The 16,787-nt window shown below is 60.9% G+C and overlaps 6 protein-coding genes across 6 annotated transcripts; all 6 read right to left on the bottom strand.

Moving 5' to 3' along the window:
* Nucleotides 1–2,380: 2,380 nt before the first annotated feature.
* On the bottom strand, nucleotides 2,381–3,889 carry LMXM_17_1360 (putative L-gulonolactone oxidase; the record flags this gene model as incomplete). The annotated part of the gene is made up of 1 exon (XM_003873953.1): nucleotides 2,381–3,889. The coding sequence occupies one exon, from the start codon at nucleotides 3,887–3,889 to the stop codon at nucleotides 2,381–2,383; it is 1,509 nt and encodes a 502-aa protein (XP_003874002.1).
* A 1,816-nt stretch (nucleotides 3,890–5,705) lies between these two features.
* Nucleotides 5,706–6,245, bottom strand: LMXM_17_1350 (conserved hypothetical protein; the record flags this gene model as incomplete). Its single annotated transcript, XM_003873952.1, has 1 exon — nucleotides 5,706–6,245. The coding sequence occupies one exon, from the start codon at nucleotides 6,243–6,245 to the stop codon at nucleotides 5,706–5,708; it is 540 nt and encodes a 179-aa protein (XP_003874001.1).
* A 798-nt stretch (nucleotides 6,246–7,043) lies between these two features.
* LMXM_17_1340 (conserved hypothetical protein) lies at nucleotides 7,044–7,967 on the bottom strand (the record flags this gene model as incomplete). The annotated part of the gene is made up of 1 exon (XM_003873951.1): nucleotides 7,044–7,967. One exon carries the CDS (start codon nucleotides 7,965–7,967, stop codon nucleotides 7,044–7,046), a length of 924 nt encoding a protein of 307 aa, XP_003874000.1.
* Nucleotides 7,968–8,958: 991 nt separating this feature from the next.
* On the bottom strand, nucleotides 8,959–9,684 carry LMXM_17_1330 (conserved hypothetical protein; the record flags this gene model as incomplete). The annotated part of the gene is made up of 1 exon (XM_003873950.1): nucleotides 8,959–9,684. One exon carries the CDS (start codon nucleotides 9,682–9,684, stop codon nucleotides 8,959–8,961), a length of 726 nt encoding a protein of 241 aa, XP_003873999.1.
* Nucleotides 9,685–12,740: 3,056 nt separating this feature from the next.
* Nucleotides 12,741–14,501, bottom strand: LMXM_17_1320 (conserved hypothetical protein; the record flags this gene model as incomplete). Its single annotated transcript, XM_003873949.1, has 1 exon — nucleotides 12,741–14,501. One exon carries the CDS (start codon nucleotides 14,499–14,501, stop codon nucleotides 12,741–12,743), a length of 1,761 nt encoding a protein of 586 aa, XP_003873998.1.
* A 799-nt stretch (nucleotides 14,502–15,300) lies between these two features.
* LMXM_17_1315 (hypothetical protein) lies at nucleotides 15,301–16,548 on the bottom strand (the record flags this gene model as incomplete). Its single annotated transcript, XM_003873948.1, has 1 exon — nucleotides 15,301–16,548. The coding sequence occupies one exon, from the start codon at nucleotides 16,546–16,548 to the stop codon at nucleotides 15,301–15,303; it is 1,248 nt and encodes a 415-aa protein (XP_003873997.1).
* Nucleotides 16,549–16,787: the final 239 nt, after the last annotated feature.

Genomic DNA, 16,787 nt, shown 5'->3' with positions numbered 1-16,787 from the left:
TGGGCGCTGATGGTGCCGATGAGCATGAGGAGAGCGCAGAGCACTCGGAGAGTGGAGAGTGACGGCTAACGGAAATGCAACACGACGTGCAGGACAGAGAGACATGGCGCAGTCGATATCACTGTGCATGCACAGACGAGCAGCAGCCACGGGGGCGATGCGATAAACCAAGGGCGCCGACGAACGGAGAGCGGCACATGCGGACTAAGGTCCACAAACAACTACGTGAACACATCCTCTCCTTCGCCAGCGTAGGAGGGGGGCGGTGCCGAAGAAAGGCAGAGAGAGAAGGCAGACGGAAACGAATACTGCCACCACCGGCACACACGCATCGTCCGGTAATCCAAAATGCGGAGAGGCTTGCGCGACCGGGCCGCCTAACACGGAGCCACACGACGCAGAAGAGGTCTGGACAGAAGGGCCGCACCTCAACTTGGCTTCGTCTCCGCCCCCCTCCGGCAAGGCGCTACTTTGGCGCCGGAGACGCTTAGGAAGCTCTGCGAGGTCAGAGGGCAGACTTCCCCCCAGCTGCTGGCCCTCTTCCACGCGAGGAGTCGGGGATGGTTCGCCGGAGGTGCGATGTAGCGACAAAAGAGTACCAAGTTGGACTGCGACAGCCACTGTGTTGGATGCAGTGGGAAGAGAGGCTCTTCGGCCCGTATTGCCGCGTCGAGGAGCGTCCGTTTGCGATGGCCCCCCTCACCCTCAGTTGGCGAGGCACATGGATCCAACGGCGTGCGTGTGTGTGTGTGTGTGTGTGTGGAGAGGGCTTGTTGTCAAGACTCGCATGAGGGCGTTGGCGGCACATTTCTCTCTCATTGTTGCCGTCTTGAGTGCTCATGCCTGGGCCTCCTCCGCCGCCCCTTGTCTTGCTGTTTAGATGGTGGGTGGTGGGAGGGCCTCTGTGCCTCGTGATGACGGCGACGCGCTTGGTCCGTTGGTGCTGGCTAGCGCGTGCCCACGCTGCGGCCTCCGGCTCAGCGTAGAAGGGTTCGGCTATTCCGTCCACTACGGGCCTCGTCTTTTGGTTCGAGGGGCCCGGAGAACGAAACGCCATCCGTGCCGCGCTTGCGTCACAGAGAGGTCGAAGGCCGCCTTCAAGGCGTGCATGCTGTCCTCGTTGTCCGGGTGGCCGATGTCCCGGGCGCACGCGGTGTAGCATGCGGCCGATGGGTTGTTGGAGGCAGCCTGCATGGTGCATCCTCTCCCAGCTGGAAAACGCTTGACCTTCATCACCTGGTAAGCCATCATCTTCCGGTTCGCAAAGGTCTCGCCACTCTTGAGGAGAAGGTGCCGTGTGCAGCAGCCTCGCGTTGCCCGCTGTTGCCGCCGCCCACCCACAACGTCACCAGACAGCGGCAACGTCAGGGCCACGGGTCCCACAGCCCCGCTCAGCGCAGCATCAAGGGATTCCGGCAAAGGGCAGTTTTGTGATGGGGCAAGCGGCTTGCTGGCCCTGTTGACACGTGGCGATGCGGTCAATTCTCGACACGAGCCGCTGCCCCACGTGGTGAAGAGCATTGCCGTCGGCCTGGGACAGGCTGTTCCTGCTGAGGCTCCCGAAGGCTTCCGTGAATGGCTAGAAGGGACGTCCTCCGGTGTGAGGCGAGCCGTGATGGCACTGGCTCTGCTTGCGGTGAATCCCGTCGCTGAGCGTACGCATGTAACGCTCGGGGGTCAACGTCCCCCCCCCTCCCCGGGGCTTGGCGGAGGAGGTGGGAGAGGGGGAGGAGGCGATCCCCCCTCCACCTTCAGATGAAGGGTTTCGATATGCGAAGGCCACCCCTCCCGATGGCCCCAGGGAGGACGGGATACGGCCTGCCACCTGTGCAGTCGTCGGGTGATCTATGCACACATGTGTGAGAGAGGCCATGCCGGCGGTGCTGCACCAGCCCCCGTGCACGGGGACTGTTGTTTGGGTCCGATCAGGCGAACTCAACTCGGGTCGGGGCCTCGTCTAGACCAGGAACGCCATCACCGAAGAGCGGATGCTGGTGCCGCTCGCTGAGGAAGGTGCGTGTGTGGGAGGAGCAGAGGGTAGAGAAGGTGTGCGGGATGCAGTAGTGGTGCTCAGCGAGGTTCTCTGTCCCTCCTTGAGACGGCGGGCAGCTGCGGGTGGACTGGCCTGGGGAAGGCACAGGAGGTCGCAAGGGCAGAGCGCGATGGGCGGGCGTCTGCATCCACTGACCAAGGCAAGACTTCACCGCCGTGTACCCTTAGACAGGCGTGTGTATGCCTGTGTGTGAGAGATCGAAGAGAGAGAGAGCTCCTTTGCGAAGTCCTTGATGGTGAGAAGCGATGGTAGTGGGCACGAAGCCGCAGGCAGCCTTTGCCACTCACAGATACTTGCACGCACAGCATGTTTAGGTATCAGGGCTGTTTACGGCCTGCACGCGGTGCTGTTCACGCGGTCAGGTGACATTAGGTTGCGGAACCACCCGTTCACAAAGATGTCGTCGGGGTCCATTCTGCGACGCAGCGCCAGGAAGCGCTCCCAGTGGTCGCCGTAGGCCGCCGTTACCTCTCGATGTCCCCAGTCGTAGTACTTGGCCCAGTGTGGACGCCCACCCATCTCTTCCATCAAGCGGCAGAAGCCGTCGTAGCAACGGCGCGTGTCGCGTGCTTCCTGCCCGTAGGGACGGTACATAACCACACCAATCCAGCATGTCGGCCGCCCCACGGCGGGGGACATGTCCGACACATCCGGCGCCGTGAAGCGGAACTCGACGGGGAAGTGCAGGAGCATGCCCTCACGGTCGATCATGTCCCGCAGTCGGCTGAACGCCTCCACGGCCCGCGAGGCATCGATAGCCCACTCGTTGGCCCACTGCTTGAAGAGGCAGTCGAAGGTGAAGCACTCCAGCGCCGACCCGCGCTGCACCTGGAGGGCCGAGAAGAAGACCCGTTGATACACCTTGTTCACGTACGGCTGAATAGCCGGGTACAGGCACGCCGCCCACAGGCTCCACTCAACCACCTGATGCCGCACAAAGTCCGTCGCAATGTACTTGAGGGCACACTTCACGATTAGAGAGGCGCTGCTGTCGCCGGCACGCTCTGCACTCTCGCTGGTGCGGCATGCTTCCTGCGAAGCAGCAGGCGACCCCTTCACAGGCGCTTCATCCTGCGCAGCCGGCGTGTCGGGAAGCAGGGGCAGCGCCGATATGTCCGTCATGCTCTCGACTCTGCCGTAGGACTCGTAGCAGCCGTCCGTGTGTGGCACCCACCACCACCGGTAGTACTCGGTCGACTTCACCTTCTCCGCAACCAGCGCAGCGTTCATCGCATTCTTCATGGGCAGCGGCTGGCTTACCAACTTCCACTGAATCCGCGGCTGCACTGCCAGCGTGACCTCCGTGACAACGCCCATCACGCCAAGGTGGCAGGCAACCAGCCGCAGCTCCGCATCGTCCTTCCCTGCGACCAGCGTGCGAATTTTGGCGCAGCCGTCCACGATCGTCAACGCTCGCACATAGTCCGAGAGACAATGGCATTGGATGCCGCTGCTGTGCGTAGCCGTAGCGATGCAGCCCCCGACAGTAGTCCGGACGTAGGATGGCACGCAGCGCACCATGAGACCCACCTTGTCGACCGAACTCATCACCTCCTCCATAACCGCCCCTGCCTCGCACGTGATGGTGTGCGCGACGGTGTCAATGGACAAGATGCGGTTCATGCGCTGCATGTGGATCAAGTGCTCATTCGTGAAGGTGGCTGTGTTCGGGCTCATGCCGGCACCCGCAACGCGGCACTTGCCGTTCTGGGAGCGCACCAGCTCGACAACGTGCTGCACTTCTTGGGTACTGGTGGGGTAGTGGTGGTGCGTCGGGTGGCACGAACCAATGCCAGCGAGGTTCGTCCACCGACTGTCCGGGCACTGAGCAGACATTGGTCAGGGTGTGGCGTGCGACCGAAAAAGTGGGTGTGAGATGACCGAATACGGCGCGGCGGAGAGGGCGGCACACTCAACTACAGCAGCCAACAGGCGGAAGGCGGGATTCGAAATTGGGAGACGGCACACGAGTGCCTGAAATCTTCGTCACTACCCACACGGGACGAGGCTCCGAGGAAGAGGGAGGGCAGCGCAGGGTGAGAGGCGCAAGGAGGGAGGCAAAGAAGGGTTGGTGCGAGGAGCAGCGGCAGTGGTGCAGCCGACGTGGCAGCCGAGGGAGATGCTGCCCGACGATAAATCTGGTGGCGCTGCGCACCTCCACAAAAGTGGCGAAGACACGGCGAGCCAGTGAGCGAGAATCCCTGAGAACGGGCGCTGCCAGCGTACGAGGCGAAGACAAAGAGATGCGCTCTCTACTCAACGTGGGGCCGCCCCCTCTGCCATTCAACATGAGGTGAGACTCAACTCCGCACCCCACCGGCCCCTGCCACAGGCCACCCACCGCGTCCTGCGACGCAACCCTGGACACACGCCTTCCAGCAATGCGCCGGCTCGGGCATCGGAGAGCACGGCACCCCTGCCCCAAGTTCCACACACACACACCCACCACCCGCTCCGCACGTCGCCTCGCAGCAGCTCCGGTCACGCCGCGCGCCACCCGGTGCGTCCCTCGCGGCGACACGCGGGGATCCCCGCACACCGGTGGGCCGCGCGAGGGCCGACGGAGAGCGGCGCTCGAGCCACGCCGACACGCTGCCCATCACATGGACGGCGCAGGCGTCGTCACGGCGCCATTCAGGTGCGCACCCCCGACATCAGCAGCGACGCATCGCCCTGACCCCACACACACACACGTCGTCGGCACTTGACCGTGTCAGCACCACGGGTGGTGCAGTATTTGGCAGGGATAGAGGAGGGGGAGAGGGAAGAGGAGGAGGGGGGCTGCTCGACCGCCTTCCACACAGAGAGCTGTGTACGGCAACCTGAGACGTCATGCACGGAGAGGGGTGTGTGTGCCCCCGCCCTCATCATGCAGAGAGAGTGAGAGCAGAAATGTTAAGTCGGCAAGAGAGCCGATACGGCATAGGGGCATTCGCCCTAGAGGCAAACACGTAGATGCAGCGCTGCCGGCAGGCATATGCGTGATCGAGCTGCGGCAGCACCAACGCGTCTCACTGCCAGGAGGTGCTCGAGGGTGGTTTATGGGGACAAAAGAACACAACTGAGCAGCAACGATACGAGCACAGAGGAGGTGAGGGAAGAACCGCAGAGAGGCGGGTGAGGTCGCTGGTGGCGTTACAGCAACAGATGCATGCGCACCAACACCTCCTAAATCACGTAGGGCGGTAGATACAGCAGCGGAGATCAAGGCTCGCCCAGAACACGGCTTCCACGGCGGCGGCAATGCCGGAAGCTTTATTGCACCCGGCGAAAGCGTTATCGGGAAGAGAAAGAGGATGCCGAGGTTGAGCTCACCGCGAGTGATGCACTTGGCAGACCGGCCACACCGGCGTGTGTGGCCACCTTCCTGGTGGGCTCGTCACGCGTCGGGGGGAAGGTGAAGGAAAAGGTTCGAGGTGACTGTATAGCACGCATCTCTCTCCCTGCTGCCGATAGAGGCAGGACGTGCGCACGTGGCCCCGATGAAGTCCACCGAGTCACCAGCGGAAAAGGGGCGAGGAAGGGGTGTCGGCACCCGGGAAGACCCATGCAGCGCCTTTTTGGCGCCTTCTCGTCGTGTCATCTGCGAAGGCAGGAGCGAGAGGCGAGAGCGCAGCCGGCGCACCGGCACGCTCACCTGTTCTCGCCCACCTCACTGCAACAGGACGCGGCCAATGCAGAAGCTCGCCAAGAGTCGGACAGTCGAGGGGTCGTGAAAGTAGGCGAACACCGTCGCCATGTCCTCCCCGCCGACGCCGTCCAGTATCACGTCCCCGCCAGGGTGGTGCGGGACAAACGCGCTCACGTTCAGCACGTTGCCATCCACCACAATCCACAGGTCATCTTTCGTCTTGTGCCGCGCCACCTCCTCCTGTGTGTAGCGCTGCGGCTGCGGGCACCGCAAGTGACCGGCCACCTGGTAGAACTCCTCCACGTACTTGTTGGCCTTCTCCTTCGCTGCACCTTGCAGATGGTCGTCAAGCTCGAGCATCGGCGTCGCCGCTGCTGTCGATGGCGACGATCGTTCAGCAGTGGCCTCTGGAACATCCCCGTCAGGCTGGTCGCTCGCCGCCATCAGCCACTTCGCAATCGAAAGGCCGCAGATGTCGCAGCTCGAGATGGCACCGCAGGCGGCGACGACGAGCAGCACAGCAACCGCCAGCGCCCTGCCGCTCCAGTCATGTTCAGGCATCGTCCTTGAGCGAAGACGGGAGAAGAAGGAAACGATGCGCGCTTGCCGGCACGGAGTCTTTGAGCTGCGGGACGACCCCACCACGCTGGAGGGGGCAAGAGGTGACCGCGTCTCGGCCATTGGCGTGCCTCTTGTCCGCGTGGGTCCAGGATGTGGGTGCGTGCATGAGGGAGAGAGCAGTGGGCCCCAAGCAGGGGAAGACGAGAGACACGGGTGAGGTGAGCCGCTGCGCCTCTTCTGTTGCACGCGGCTCCGGTGTTGCGCGAAACAAGCCGGGGCGAGAGGCGCACAAGACGGTCAGCGAGAGGAAGAGAGGGGGAGAGAAGGCAGCGATATAGCAGCGGGGAAGAGGTCAAGGACACGCAGGGTCGCCGACACCTACGGTGGATCCTGTGCCAAGAGGGAGTCGCCATTCACGAATGGTGAGCCGGCAACGAGCACACGTGGGATGCGTCTTGTCCGAAAGAGGCGTATAACGGGTGCGTGCGCTGAAACCACAGACAGAGACGAGGAGCAGGGCTGGCGCTTGCGCACTCGCTTCGCCGCTGAGACGGCCATCCACCACTTGCTGCACACCGTATCGCGCCACGCTAGCGATATAATGCGTTCTCTGAAGAGGCAGTACATGAGGGGCTAGACCAACGCATGCACCAGACTATAGACCCAAAGGGTGCGGGGCACACTGGAGGAGAGGCATGTCCACGAGTGCTGCACTGCGCTGCCGCGACGCTTGCTACAGAGAGGCTTCCCCACTCCGCTCTCTGCAGCCTCGGCCTCCTTTCCTCACGGCGTGTTATCTCAAGACGTCAGCACCTCTCCGTAGAGCTCCACCACCGACTGCACGGCAGCCTCGGGCAGCATGGCGCGGAGACGCGACTGCAGGGCTGCGCGCGCCACCGCATCGCTTAGCGGCGTCTTTGCAAGCTCCATCGCCGAAGCCCGCACAGCTGTAGATGACGTGTCATCCGGCGCGGAGAGGGTCGCGAACGTAAACGTGTATCGGGACATGTCGATCACAATCTTCTCTCCGCCCTCCGCCGTCTCCGACAGCAGCGGCGCCGTCTGGCAGACATGTGCGAAGTCATCGGCACCCCTGACACCGCCTCGAGCACCGTCGCGGTGGACGACAACCACACGGAATGAGTCGAGGAGTCGTCGCAGCAGACGTAGCGGCCAGCAGCCGGGGATCCAAAACGAAGAGAAGAGGTCGGCGCCACACACGAAAACAACTCGTACGCGGAGGTCACGCGAGGCCAGCCACTCCATCTCCGCCGGCTCAGATTGGGCGTACCACGCGTTGACATGCTCCTCCAGTGCTTGCAGTACAAAGAAGGTGCGCGTGTACACGGGCTGCTGGCACTCCCACGTGTCGACGTTGAGGTCGGGGTGGTGACAAAGTGCCTTCCTCATGATCTGCACACGATCCGCCGCGCTATGCAAGCCTGGTTTTCTGTAGGCGTCGCCGACTGGGGAGAGAAATCCGCCGAGAACCACATGGCCATCAGCGCCATCTATGGACTGCTTTGCGGCGTCGTAGAGCTTCAGATGCGCGTTGTGGATAGGGTTGAAGCTCCCGCAGATGGCGAGAACAACCGGCTGCAGTGAGGATGCACCCTGCGATGCCATTTCCGCAGTGGAAGCAGAGCAACCAGCTACGCAGCCCTCCAGTGGCTTCAGCTTGTCCGTCTGAAGCGCATAGGGGGCAGCAGTTGAAGGCGGCATTTGTTGAGTCCTCTACGGCCTTGTCGCTCCGTTTTCTGCCCTCCCAAGTTGTTGGTGTACGTGGCGTGGTCGCCACACTGCACCTTCAGTCCTCCTTGCCCCCCTCCCGCCAACCGGGTCGATGGAACAAGCTCACGACCGGAGAAGCACACGCACACACACACACACACTGAGCGTGTAAATGCTACGAATTCGAACGCCAAGCAGTGCTTGCAACGTGCGCGGGGGAAAACGTTTCTTTCGCTTTTTGTGGTGAAGACGGCAAGAGGCAGTGCAAGCTTGACAATAGTGGCTCGTGCGCGTAAGATGGAGAGCGTCTTGCTCCGCTTGAGTACCTGTGCGTGAGCAGCCGTGTTCTCTCTCTTCCGCGTTGGCTACCGACGGTTTGTGCGCCGTTGTGTGTCCCCAGTAAGGGGGTCGTAGAGAGCTGTGTCGAATGATTAGCCGAGGTTGCCGCTGCGGGCGTAATCGTGCCTTCGTCCCGCCTCGTCCACGACTTCTCTGCGCCGGCACGGCGTGGCGGACGTTATCAGCTCGCTTTGTCCGTTTATTCGATGGCAAAGTAAGCACAAAGAATGGGCAGAAGGAGGATGTGAGCACCCGAGTAGAGACGCATGATGGTCGAAATTAGCCGCTCGAAGCACGAAGGCGGCAGCGCCTTGCGTGATGCGCGCGGGAAGAGAGAGAGCTAAATGTGGCAAGGACAACAAAGGGCAACGCTCCGTTGTCCAACTCTATGGTTGAGCACAGTGTGCACGCAGCTTCTGGCTAGGATCTCCCCGCGCGTCGTCCTTTCTCCGTCTGCTGGCGGTGTACTCCTCACCCCCTTCTCTAGAGGCAAGGTAGATCCTCCTCGTGACGTCGAGCACGGGCACGCAAAACACCGAGGCACGCGTTACGATATGCCCCTTGACGCAGCACCCACTCCACCAGTTCACCAGTGAGCGTGGGAGCGCATGCAAACGGAATAGGCGTCCATGTGACCCCATCTTCAACAGTGCAAATCACGCGCCAGCTCCTCTGGGAGGTCCTGCGACTGCATGGACACCCCTCCATCGACGTACTGCTGGTACTCCCGCTCACGCCCGCGGGGGATGCGTGGGATGCCGAGCTGATAGGTTTCCACATTCTTTATATACCATATCTCCTTAGCCAGCAAGAAGTCGTCCAAGTCCTGCCGCTGCTGCGAGGCCGCCATATACGCCCGTGTCACCTCCACCGCCACGCCGGTGATGCCAGCCGCGACGAGAAGCGGCATACGGTAGATCGTGTGCAACGGTAGCACGAAGCAACCCGCCACGCATAGGATGCCGGCAGGCGTGGCACCGTTGAACTCCATAACGCGCGCCATCCACTTCGCTGTCAACTCCTTCTCCTCTGGAGAGATTTCGTCGTAGTCGTAGAGGGCGAAGTCTGTGATAGGGTGGTAATACTGCCTCGCTCGCACACGCGAGGGGTGCACTGGCACCAGGCCAATGCGCTCCCAGAAGGTGTACGGCTCCTCCTCCGGGCCAGGTAACCCGGCAGAGCTGCTGCTGGTGCGCACGATGAGATCCGGCGCCGACTCGAGCCGCACGTTGCGCAAGTTGCCAGCCCACGGGATGTTCTGCTGGCGCTCGAGCTCTTCCATGATGTTTTGCAGCTGATCGCTATACACGACGCCTGGGATCGCCGGTTCTCCTCGAAGCCATCGCCACAGGCTGCCAAGTCCAGGCATACCGACGCACCCCGGCCCCTACGGCCTGTGGTTGATGTGATGGCTGTGACGACTTCTTTGGGCACTCGACTGGCGCAGATACCTTGATCCTTGGCTCGCGGTACCAGCCCACGGGGCTAGCCGGGGCGAAGGAGCGGGAGTGATTATCCTCACACCCTTTGGGTTCATCAGCAGTGCAGTGTGCACAGTAGAAGTGGCGGGCGGAGCCGCACCACAGGCAGGGAAGAGCACAAAGGGTAGACGATGCGCAAGCACGAGCATTGGAAGAGGAAGGGAATAGAAGCCCTAGTGAAATCGCAACACAGAGAGCGCGCGTCTCTAACGGTGGCGACAATTTTCGGTCCTGCTAGGAGTTTGCCAGGTGAAAAAGGGGCGAGTAGTGGATCGATGTGCTGCACCTGTCGTCACTCGCCGGCAGATGCGCCACCGATTTAGTCGAGCAGCTACTCGAGCATACAGAGTCATACAAGACACCCAATGTGATCCGTGGCACACTACGCACCAGTGATCAAGTATGGGTCACTCGTGCAGGCGCGCGTGCCACCATATACGTGCGCCCATGTCGTACCACCTTCTTGAAATACCTCTCCACGTGCCAGCTGGCGAGCGACAAGAGACAGCGAGGGGCGATCACATCGACGAGGCTGTCGTCTCTCTGTTTCTGCTTTTGTATCTCTCACATCGTTACTTTCTGCATGGAGACGGAACAGCCCGCAAGGGGCTGCCGCTGTTCCTCCGTTGACACATCACTTATATTACGTTTTCTTTATTCAACGTGGGGCCGTCCCCTCTGCCATTCAACATGAGGTGAGACTCAACTCCGCACCCCACCGGCCCCTGCCACAGGCCACCCACCGCGTCCTGCGACGCAACCCTGGACACACGCCTTCCAGCAATGCGCCGGCTCGGGCATCGGAGAGCACGGCACCCCTGCCCCAAGTTCCACACACACACACCCACCACCCGCTCCGCACGTCGCCTCGCAGCAGCTCCGGTCACGCCGCGCGCCACCCGGTGCGTCCCTCGCGGCGACACGCGGGGATCCCCGCACACCGGTGGGCCGCGCGAGGGCCGACGGAGAGCGGCGCTCGAGCCACGCCGACACGCTGCCCATCACATGGACGGCGCAGGCGTCGTCACGGCGCCATTCAGGTGCGCACCCCCGACATCAGCAGCGACGCATCGCCCTGACCCCACACACACACACGTCGTCGGCACTTGACCGTGTCAGCACCACGGGTGGTGCAGTATTTGGCAGGGATAGAGGAGGGGGAGAGGGAAGAGGAGGAGGGGGGCTGCTCGACCGCCTTCCACACAGAGAGCTGTGTACGGCAACCTGAGACGCCATGCACGGAGAGGGGTCCCTCTCCGTTACAAAGGCGCACACACACACACACCAACCACAGAAAATAGAAAGAATATAGCAGGCTTACGGAGAGAATCAGTGACCTCGATGCGATGTGCGGAAGACGCGCTTCACGTAAGTGAGAGGGGGCACGGGAGAATGGGAAGAGCAGGTGGTGATGCGGAGGACGCATTCACGGTGTTGGTCAGTTGTACTCACATCTCAAGTGCCCAAACAACACGCGCACACATGCTGCCATGCCGCTCGTCATCTTCTGTTGCTGAGAGAAGGAGCACGAGAACGATAACGAGGGCAGCCAGGCGAAGCAGCGGATGTGTCTCTATCTGGGCCGCATTCACTCCACCCACCGTCAGTCCCGTGCCTTGCCTTCAACATCCATCTTGCACGCGCCGCTGTACGTGTACAAGCACCTCTCGCATCTCGTTCCTTTTCGTCTCCCATACCACCGTCCCTGTCCCCATGGATTGAAACAAATGGTGCGCACGTGAGGAAGTCCCAGCCCCCCCCCCTTTTGCTCCTGTGCATGATGCACGCAGAGATAAGGAGATGTCCGAGAAGCCGTGGGGCCTCGCGCAAGCAACGCAGACACGGCAGAGGGAGAAAGAAACATGCGCCCACCGAAGCAGACATACATACATGCACATACACACACACGCCTAAACAGAGAGAGGCACATCACCGCGGTCCACAAAACAAGAAGGGTACGCGAACAACGCAGACAATGCGATAATAACCATATAACGCACCACGGATCCGAGCACGCATTGGCGAAGAGGGGGAGGGGGAGGGGGCAGGAAATGCTGGAAGCATGAAGAAGGGTAAGAAACAGAGGCTGCGAGACGCCGTCAATCACTCTCGCGTACGCGAACATAGCGAGAGAACGGTCCGTAAAATAAAACAAATAAAAACTGAGAAGAGCAAACATCGATGCTTTCATGTAAAAAAAAAAATTAAAGGCAAACACATGGGCAGTCCCGCACACACACATATATACATATACGCACACACACACATCTAGGTATATGTATATATATATATATATATTTATGCATGTATGTGCGCACAGGACTTTGTTGTCGTTCGGTTGCTCTTCTTCTGTATGTGCGTGTGTGTGTGTGTGTGTGTGTGTGCGCGCGCGCATCCATGTTATACCGCCAGCAAGTACAGCACTCCGTAAAATGCGCCGCCTCCGCGCAGCACACGCATAGATCTTGGCGAGGGGCAAGAACAACGGAAGATAGAGAGAGGCAGGCACGAAAAAAAAAACATGAGAAAATGAAATGGCGGCCAAGACCAGGTGGCAGCTCAGGAGGAGACACGTCGCGCCGCGTGTGCTGACGACCGTCGCACTCATCACTGTCGTACGGATTGGCGAATGGAAGGCGAGAGAAAGATACATGCAAAAAGGTCACGGCGCTATACTGTTGCGTGACGGCAGTTCATCGCATGAACCACCGGCGCGAGACCAAAGAATCCGCATGCAAGGACGCATACAAACACACCGCACGTGCTGAAACGTGTGGCTCCCTCTTGCCCCTATGCCCGTGCGGCCCTGGACGCTCCCCTGCCACGCCGCAGCTGCCGTCTCCTTTCGCCCTCTGACGCACCCCAATGTCGCCGTGTGCGAGTGGAGGGTATGGATGTGCATGCGCGTCTCTATGTGTGTACGGTGTACGTGCGCCAACGGCATCTATAGATCGTCGAGGGAGATGCCGATGCGGCCGGAAACGGTGGCGTCCTCAATGTTGCTGTGCAGCTGGACAACGGAGTCCTCCTCAATGCCGAAGCCCTTCACGGTGTTGATGTCGTCGTCCATTACCCTGCCCGTTTTCACAACCGACAGGATCTGCGCGCTCGGAGCAATGCGGTACACCTGATGCAGGTACCGCTTGAACGTGTGCACCTTCACCGAGGCCCAGTCGCCAAAGATCTCGTAGCTCTTATTGCCGTGTGACACGTAGATACGATACGCATTTGGCGCCTCTGGGCTGATGGTACTAAAGTTCACGCTGGCCAAGGCGTGAGTAGATACCTTCATGTTGGCAGAGACACCCTCCGGCAACGACACCTGCCCTGAAGAGTGCCTAAAAAGCTTCGCGTGGCGGGCAACGTGTCCGTGATAGCAGGGGAGCAATCGACACGTGTGGGCGAACTTCTTCTGGTGTTTCCGATCATTAATCAGCGTGCACGCGTCATCGTTGGGACATAGCGGCAGGTCATCGCGGATGCTGTTCGCACTGCTGCTCGACTTGCTTGAGAGCGACATCATCTCGTCCGCCATGGCGCCCCTCGTCTTCGTTTTTGCGTCGTACGACTCACTGAAATGGGGAGCCTCCGCTCCGTGCGTCACCCCGGCGGACCCACCGCTCATCCCTGGGCCACCCAATGGAGTAGAGGCAAGGTAGGTCCCACTTCTAGCGTGACCGTGATAGTTGTTTGCCGGGAAGGATCCACTTTGCTGCTGCTGCTGCAGTGCGGCGGCGAACGTCAGCGGCGGTGCACCGCCGCTCATCATTGAAGGGAAGGAGTGACTCGCTCTCACGTCTACATAGCTAGGTGACTGCGAGCCGCCTCGTCCACCGAGGGATCCGTGGTAGCTCCCGCTGCCCCCCCTGTGCACGGGCGCCATCTTCAGCGGCACCGAAAAGCCCGTGGGGGCGTAGCTTGAGGCGGCCGCCCCATTCGCGTTCGTTGGCGACGTTTGCTGGCTGGGCGTCCGCGCACCATACTGAGGGACGGAGGTGCCCACCGGCAGCGGCGGTGGCGGGGGCGGCGTCCCGTGCGCGGTGTAGTGAGGATTCGGCGACTGCGATCTACTCTCGACGTCAGTGGCGGCATCGCGAGAGCTACCCGAGAGCTGCAGCCGGTATCGTGGAGAGGAGCAACCGCCGTTGGGATTCCTTTGGTAACGGTCGTTGTGCCCTCGCACTGGCGCGGACTCGCCGCCAGCGAACGTGCTCCCGCTGTCGTCGCGCGGCATGAAGGGAGACCGAGGCGGCAGACTGCTAAGTGGTGTGTTGGGGAAGCCGCTGAGACTACCGCTGTCGTTGCTGCAGCCATGGGTGATGGGACTCTGCATTCTGCGGCGGTACCGCGGGTGCACGTTTGGGGCGGAGCCGACCTGAATCGGCTGCGAGTACTCCTGCATGCAACTGGATCGGCTCAGTGGAGTGCTCGGCCCAGAGAATCGCTGTCCGCTGCCTTCATTTTGCGTGCCCTGAAGCACGTGGCTCCCAGGCAACTCATACATCGACCCGCTCGCGCTAAACGACCTGGGGCTCAGGTACACTGGGAGGCTCGCCGACTCCGAACGACCTCCCTGATCGCTCAATGGGCTGAAACGGGCATCATCTACGTTGGTGCGGTAGGCGTATGGCGAATGAGCATACTTGACAGACCCGACGCGGCTAGCACCGCGCCAGGAATTACTTGACGGCTGCTGCTGCTGCATAGTGGCAGAACGCGACTCTTGGCTCGCCTGTTGTTGCTGTTTTTTTTTGTTTTGCTTTGCTCTTGGAGAGTGCTGCTTGAGGCGTTCACAGAAGAGGGAAACAAAGTCGGCGCGGGGCGGAGGGAGCGGCGCGGCGGCAGGCAATCACAGCTGCCACAGCGTGGGGGAGGGGGAGGGGAAGTGAAGAACCAAGCAGTGAGGGCGCAGAGAGAGGAAGGAGCGGCGGAACGAAAGAAGACGAGCGGAAATCGCGCGGACAGCGAAAACGAACAGGAAAAGGTAACGAAAGCAAACGAAGTGTATCTCCGCTTGTCGGAGTGCTGTCACACAACTCAGTGGCGCGTCAGCACGGCGCGACCGTCGATCCACGGCTGCTTGTTTTGAGCAGGAAGAGCGAAGGGGGGGGGACGAAGATAAGAAACAAAGCACAGGTATCAGTGAAGGGAGGATTAAGATGGCACAGTGGGCGGGGAGGAGAACGTCCAAGAGCACGCGCACCAAGAGCAGCGCAAGGGAAAGACAGGGAAAGCGAGGGAGAAAGGGAGAAAGAACAAGGTGCTCCGTCGAAACGATGTGAAAGGGCAGAAGGGGAGGGGAACAGGGACGGCGAGGGCGAGGGGGAGGATGACCAAGAAGAGTAGCGTAAAGGATATCCGAAGACAATCACAGCCACAGCCACATGAACAGCAACGACGACGACAACGACGCACAAAGCACACAAACAAAAATCTCGCGGAAAATAATAAATATCACATACGCCTATATATATATATATATGTATATATGCCTATATACCTCTCTATATATATGTGATATGTGATATCAGTAACGAAACAAAGGTGGGAGTGGGGGTCGGGATGTGTCGCCGCTCGTTCCCTCCACGTGTCGGCCCCGTCACAGCCGCCGTCTCTCTCTCGCTTTTCTGCTGTTGTTGGGGTGGGGTGGGAGGGGGGAGGGGGGCCTGTGCGTGGTTCCTGGTCAACCTTTTCGCCTTCCCTGTGTTCGGCCGCCCCTCCGGAGAAGAGCGCGTGCGTGCTTGGCGGTGTGAACGGGGTGTGACGACGTTGTTGCCTGCGCGTTTGAAGAAGAGGTGCGTGAGCAGCAGAAGTACAGAGAAGAGACAAAGGGGCGGGGCGGGTATCCAGCGGAAGTCGCTACCGAGAGATGAAGAGCAGAGGCAAGTGGCGCGCTCGTTGTGCACACGACTCGCCGCTCTCTGTGCCAATGTGTCAACGGCAAAAGGACGAGAGGGTTGTTGGGTGGATGCGATGGGAACAGTAAGAGCAGGGAGTGCGGGGGGACTAACGGGAGAATTCTCTGTGGCAGTAATATGAGCGGGGGTGAGGGTGTGGGCGGTGGCGGGCACGCGTAGCTGTGCGCCGCGGACGGGCGGCGCGAGCGACCAGAGGAGGGGGAGAGGAGGAGGGAGGCACAAGAGAAGTGGACTGGGAAGCGGCGCACAACACAAGCGAAGGAGGCACGGCCAAGCAGGACATCCACAATACTTTCTTTTCGTGTAAAAGGGGGACGGGGCCCGAGCGATGCAACCGCGTCGGTGCCGCAGCAGCGGTGCAGCGCACGTCTCCTCGATCTGACCAGGAGGAAAGGAGAGCGGAGGAGATGCCGAGGGCGGGCGCGCGATGGGTTCAGAGAGTGAGAGCGGGAAGGCGGAGATGCCATGCCACACCTGTGTGCGACTAGAGTGGCAGAAGAAGAGGGGGGGGAGTGGCGGTGAAAGCGAAACTTTCCGGCACACACTCACACACACCGAGCCAACATGCTGAGAGAGCGGAAGGGGGTAAAGACAGAGAGACCGAGAAGCGATGGTGCTACGGCGGTGCACAAAAGGAAAGCCACACGGAGCGAGAATGAAAAAAATGCGAAGGCAACACGCCAGTGACGACGTGTCTGCACGCGCATGCCTGGGGCACTGCGGCGGCATCTGTCCTCTCTGGCGGTGTGTATAGTGGGGAGGAAAGGGGAGGGCCGCGGCGGACGCGGTTAGCGGAGTCGACCTCGTGCTCAACGACGGCAGCAGGACTTTCATCGCGGCGTCGCAGACGGCAAGTCACTCAGGTGTGCATGAAAACTGGCTGGTGTCATCCGCCGCCCCCCCCAGTCCCATATTCACGGTGTAGGGCGGTGCTCACAGCAGCCCCCATCTCTGTGGTCGTCGTCATGACGGTCTGGTACCGCGGCGGCGTTGCACGTCAAAGCACGCCAGCGAGCAGGGAGCAACATGGGCGAGGTGATGAACCAGCTGTTCTTGCAGAAGTATCAAGGGGA

Source organism: Leishmania mexicana, chromosome 17, assembly GCF_000234665.1.
Source record: "Leishmania mexicana MHOM/GT/2001/U1103 complete genome, chromosome 17".
Classification (NCBI taxonomy): Eukaryota; Euglenozoa; class Kinetoplastea; order Trypanosomatida; family Trypanosomatidae; genus Leishmania; species Leishmania mexicana.
This window is presented reverse-complemented; position numbering and strand designations above follow the sequence as displayed.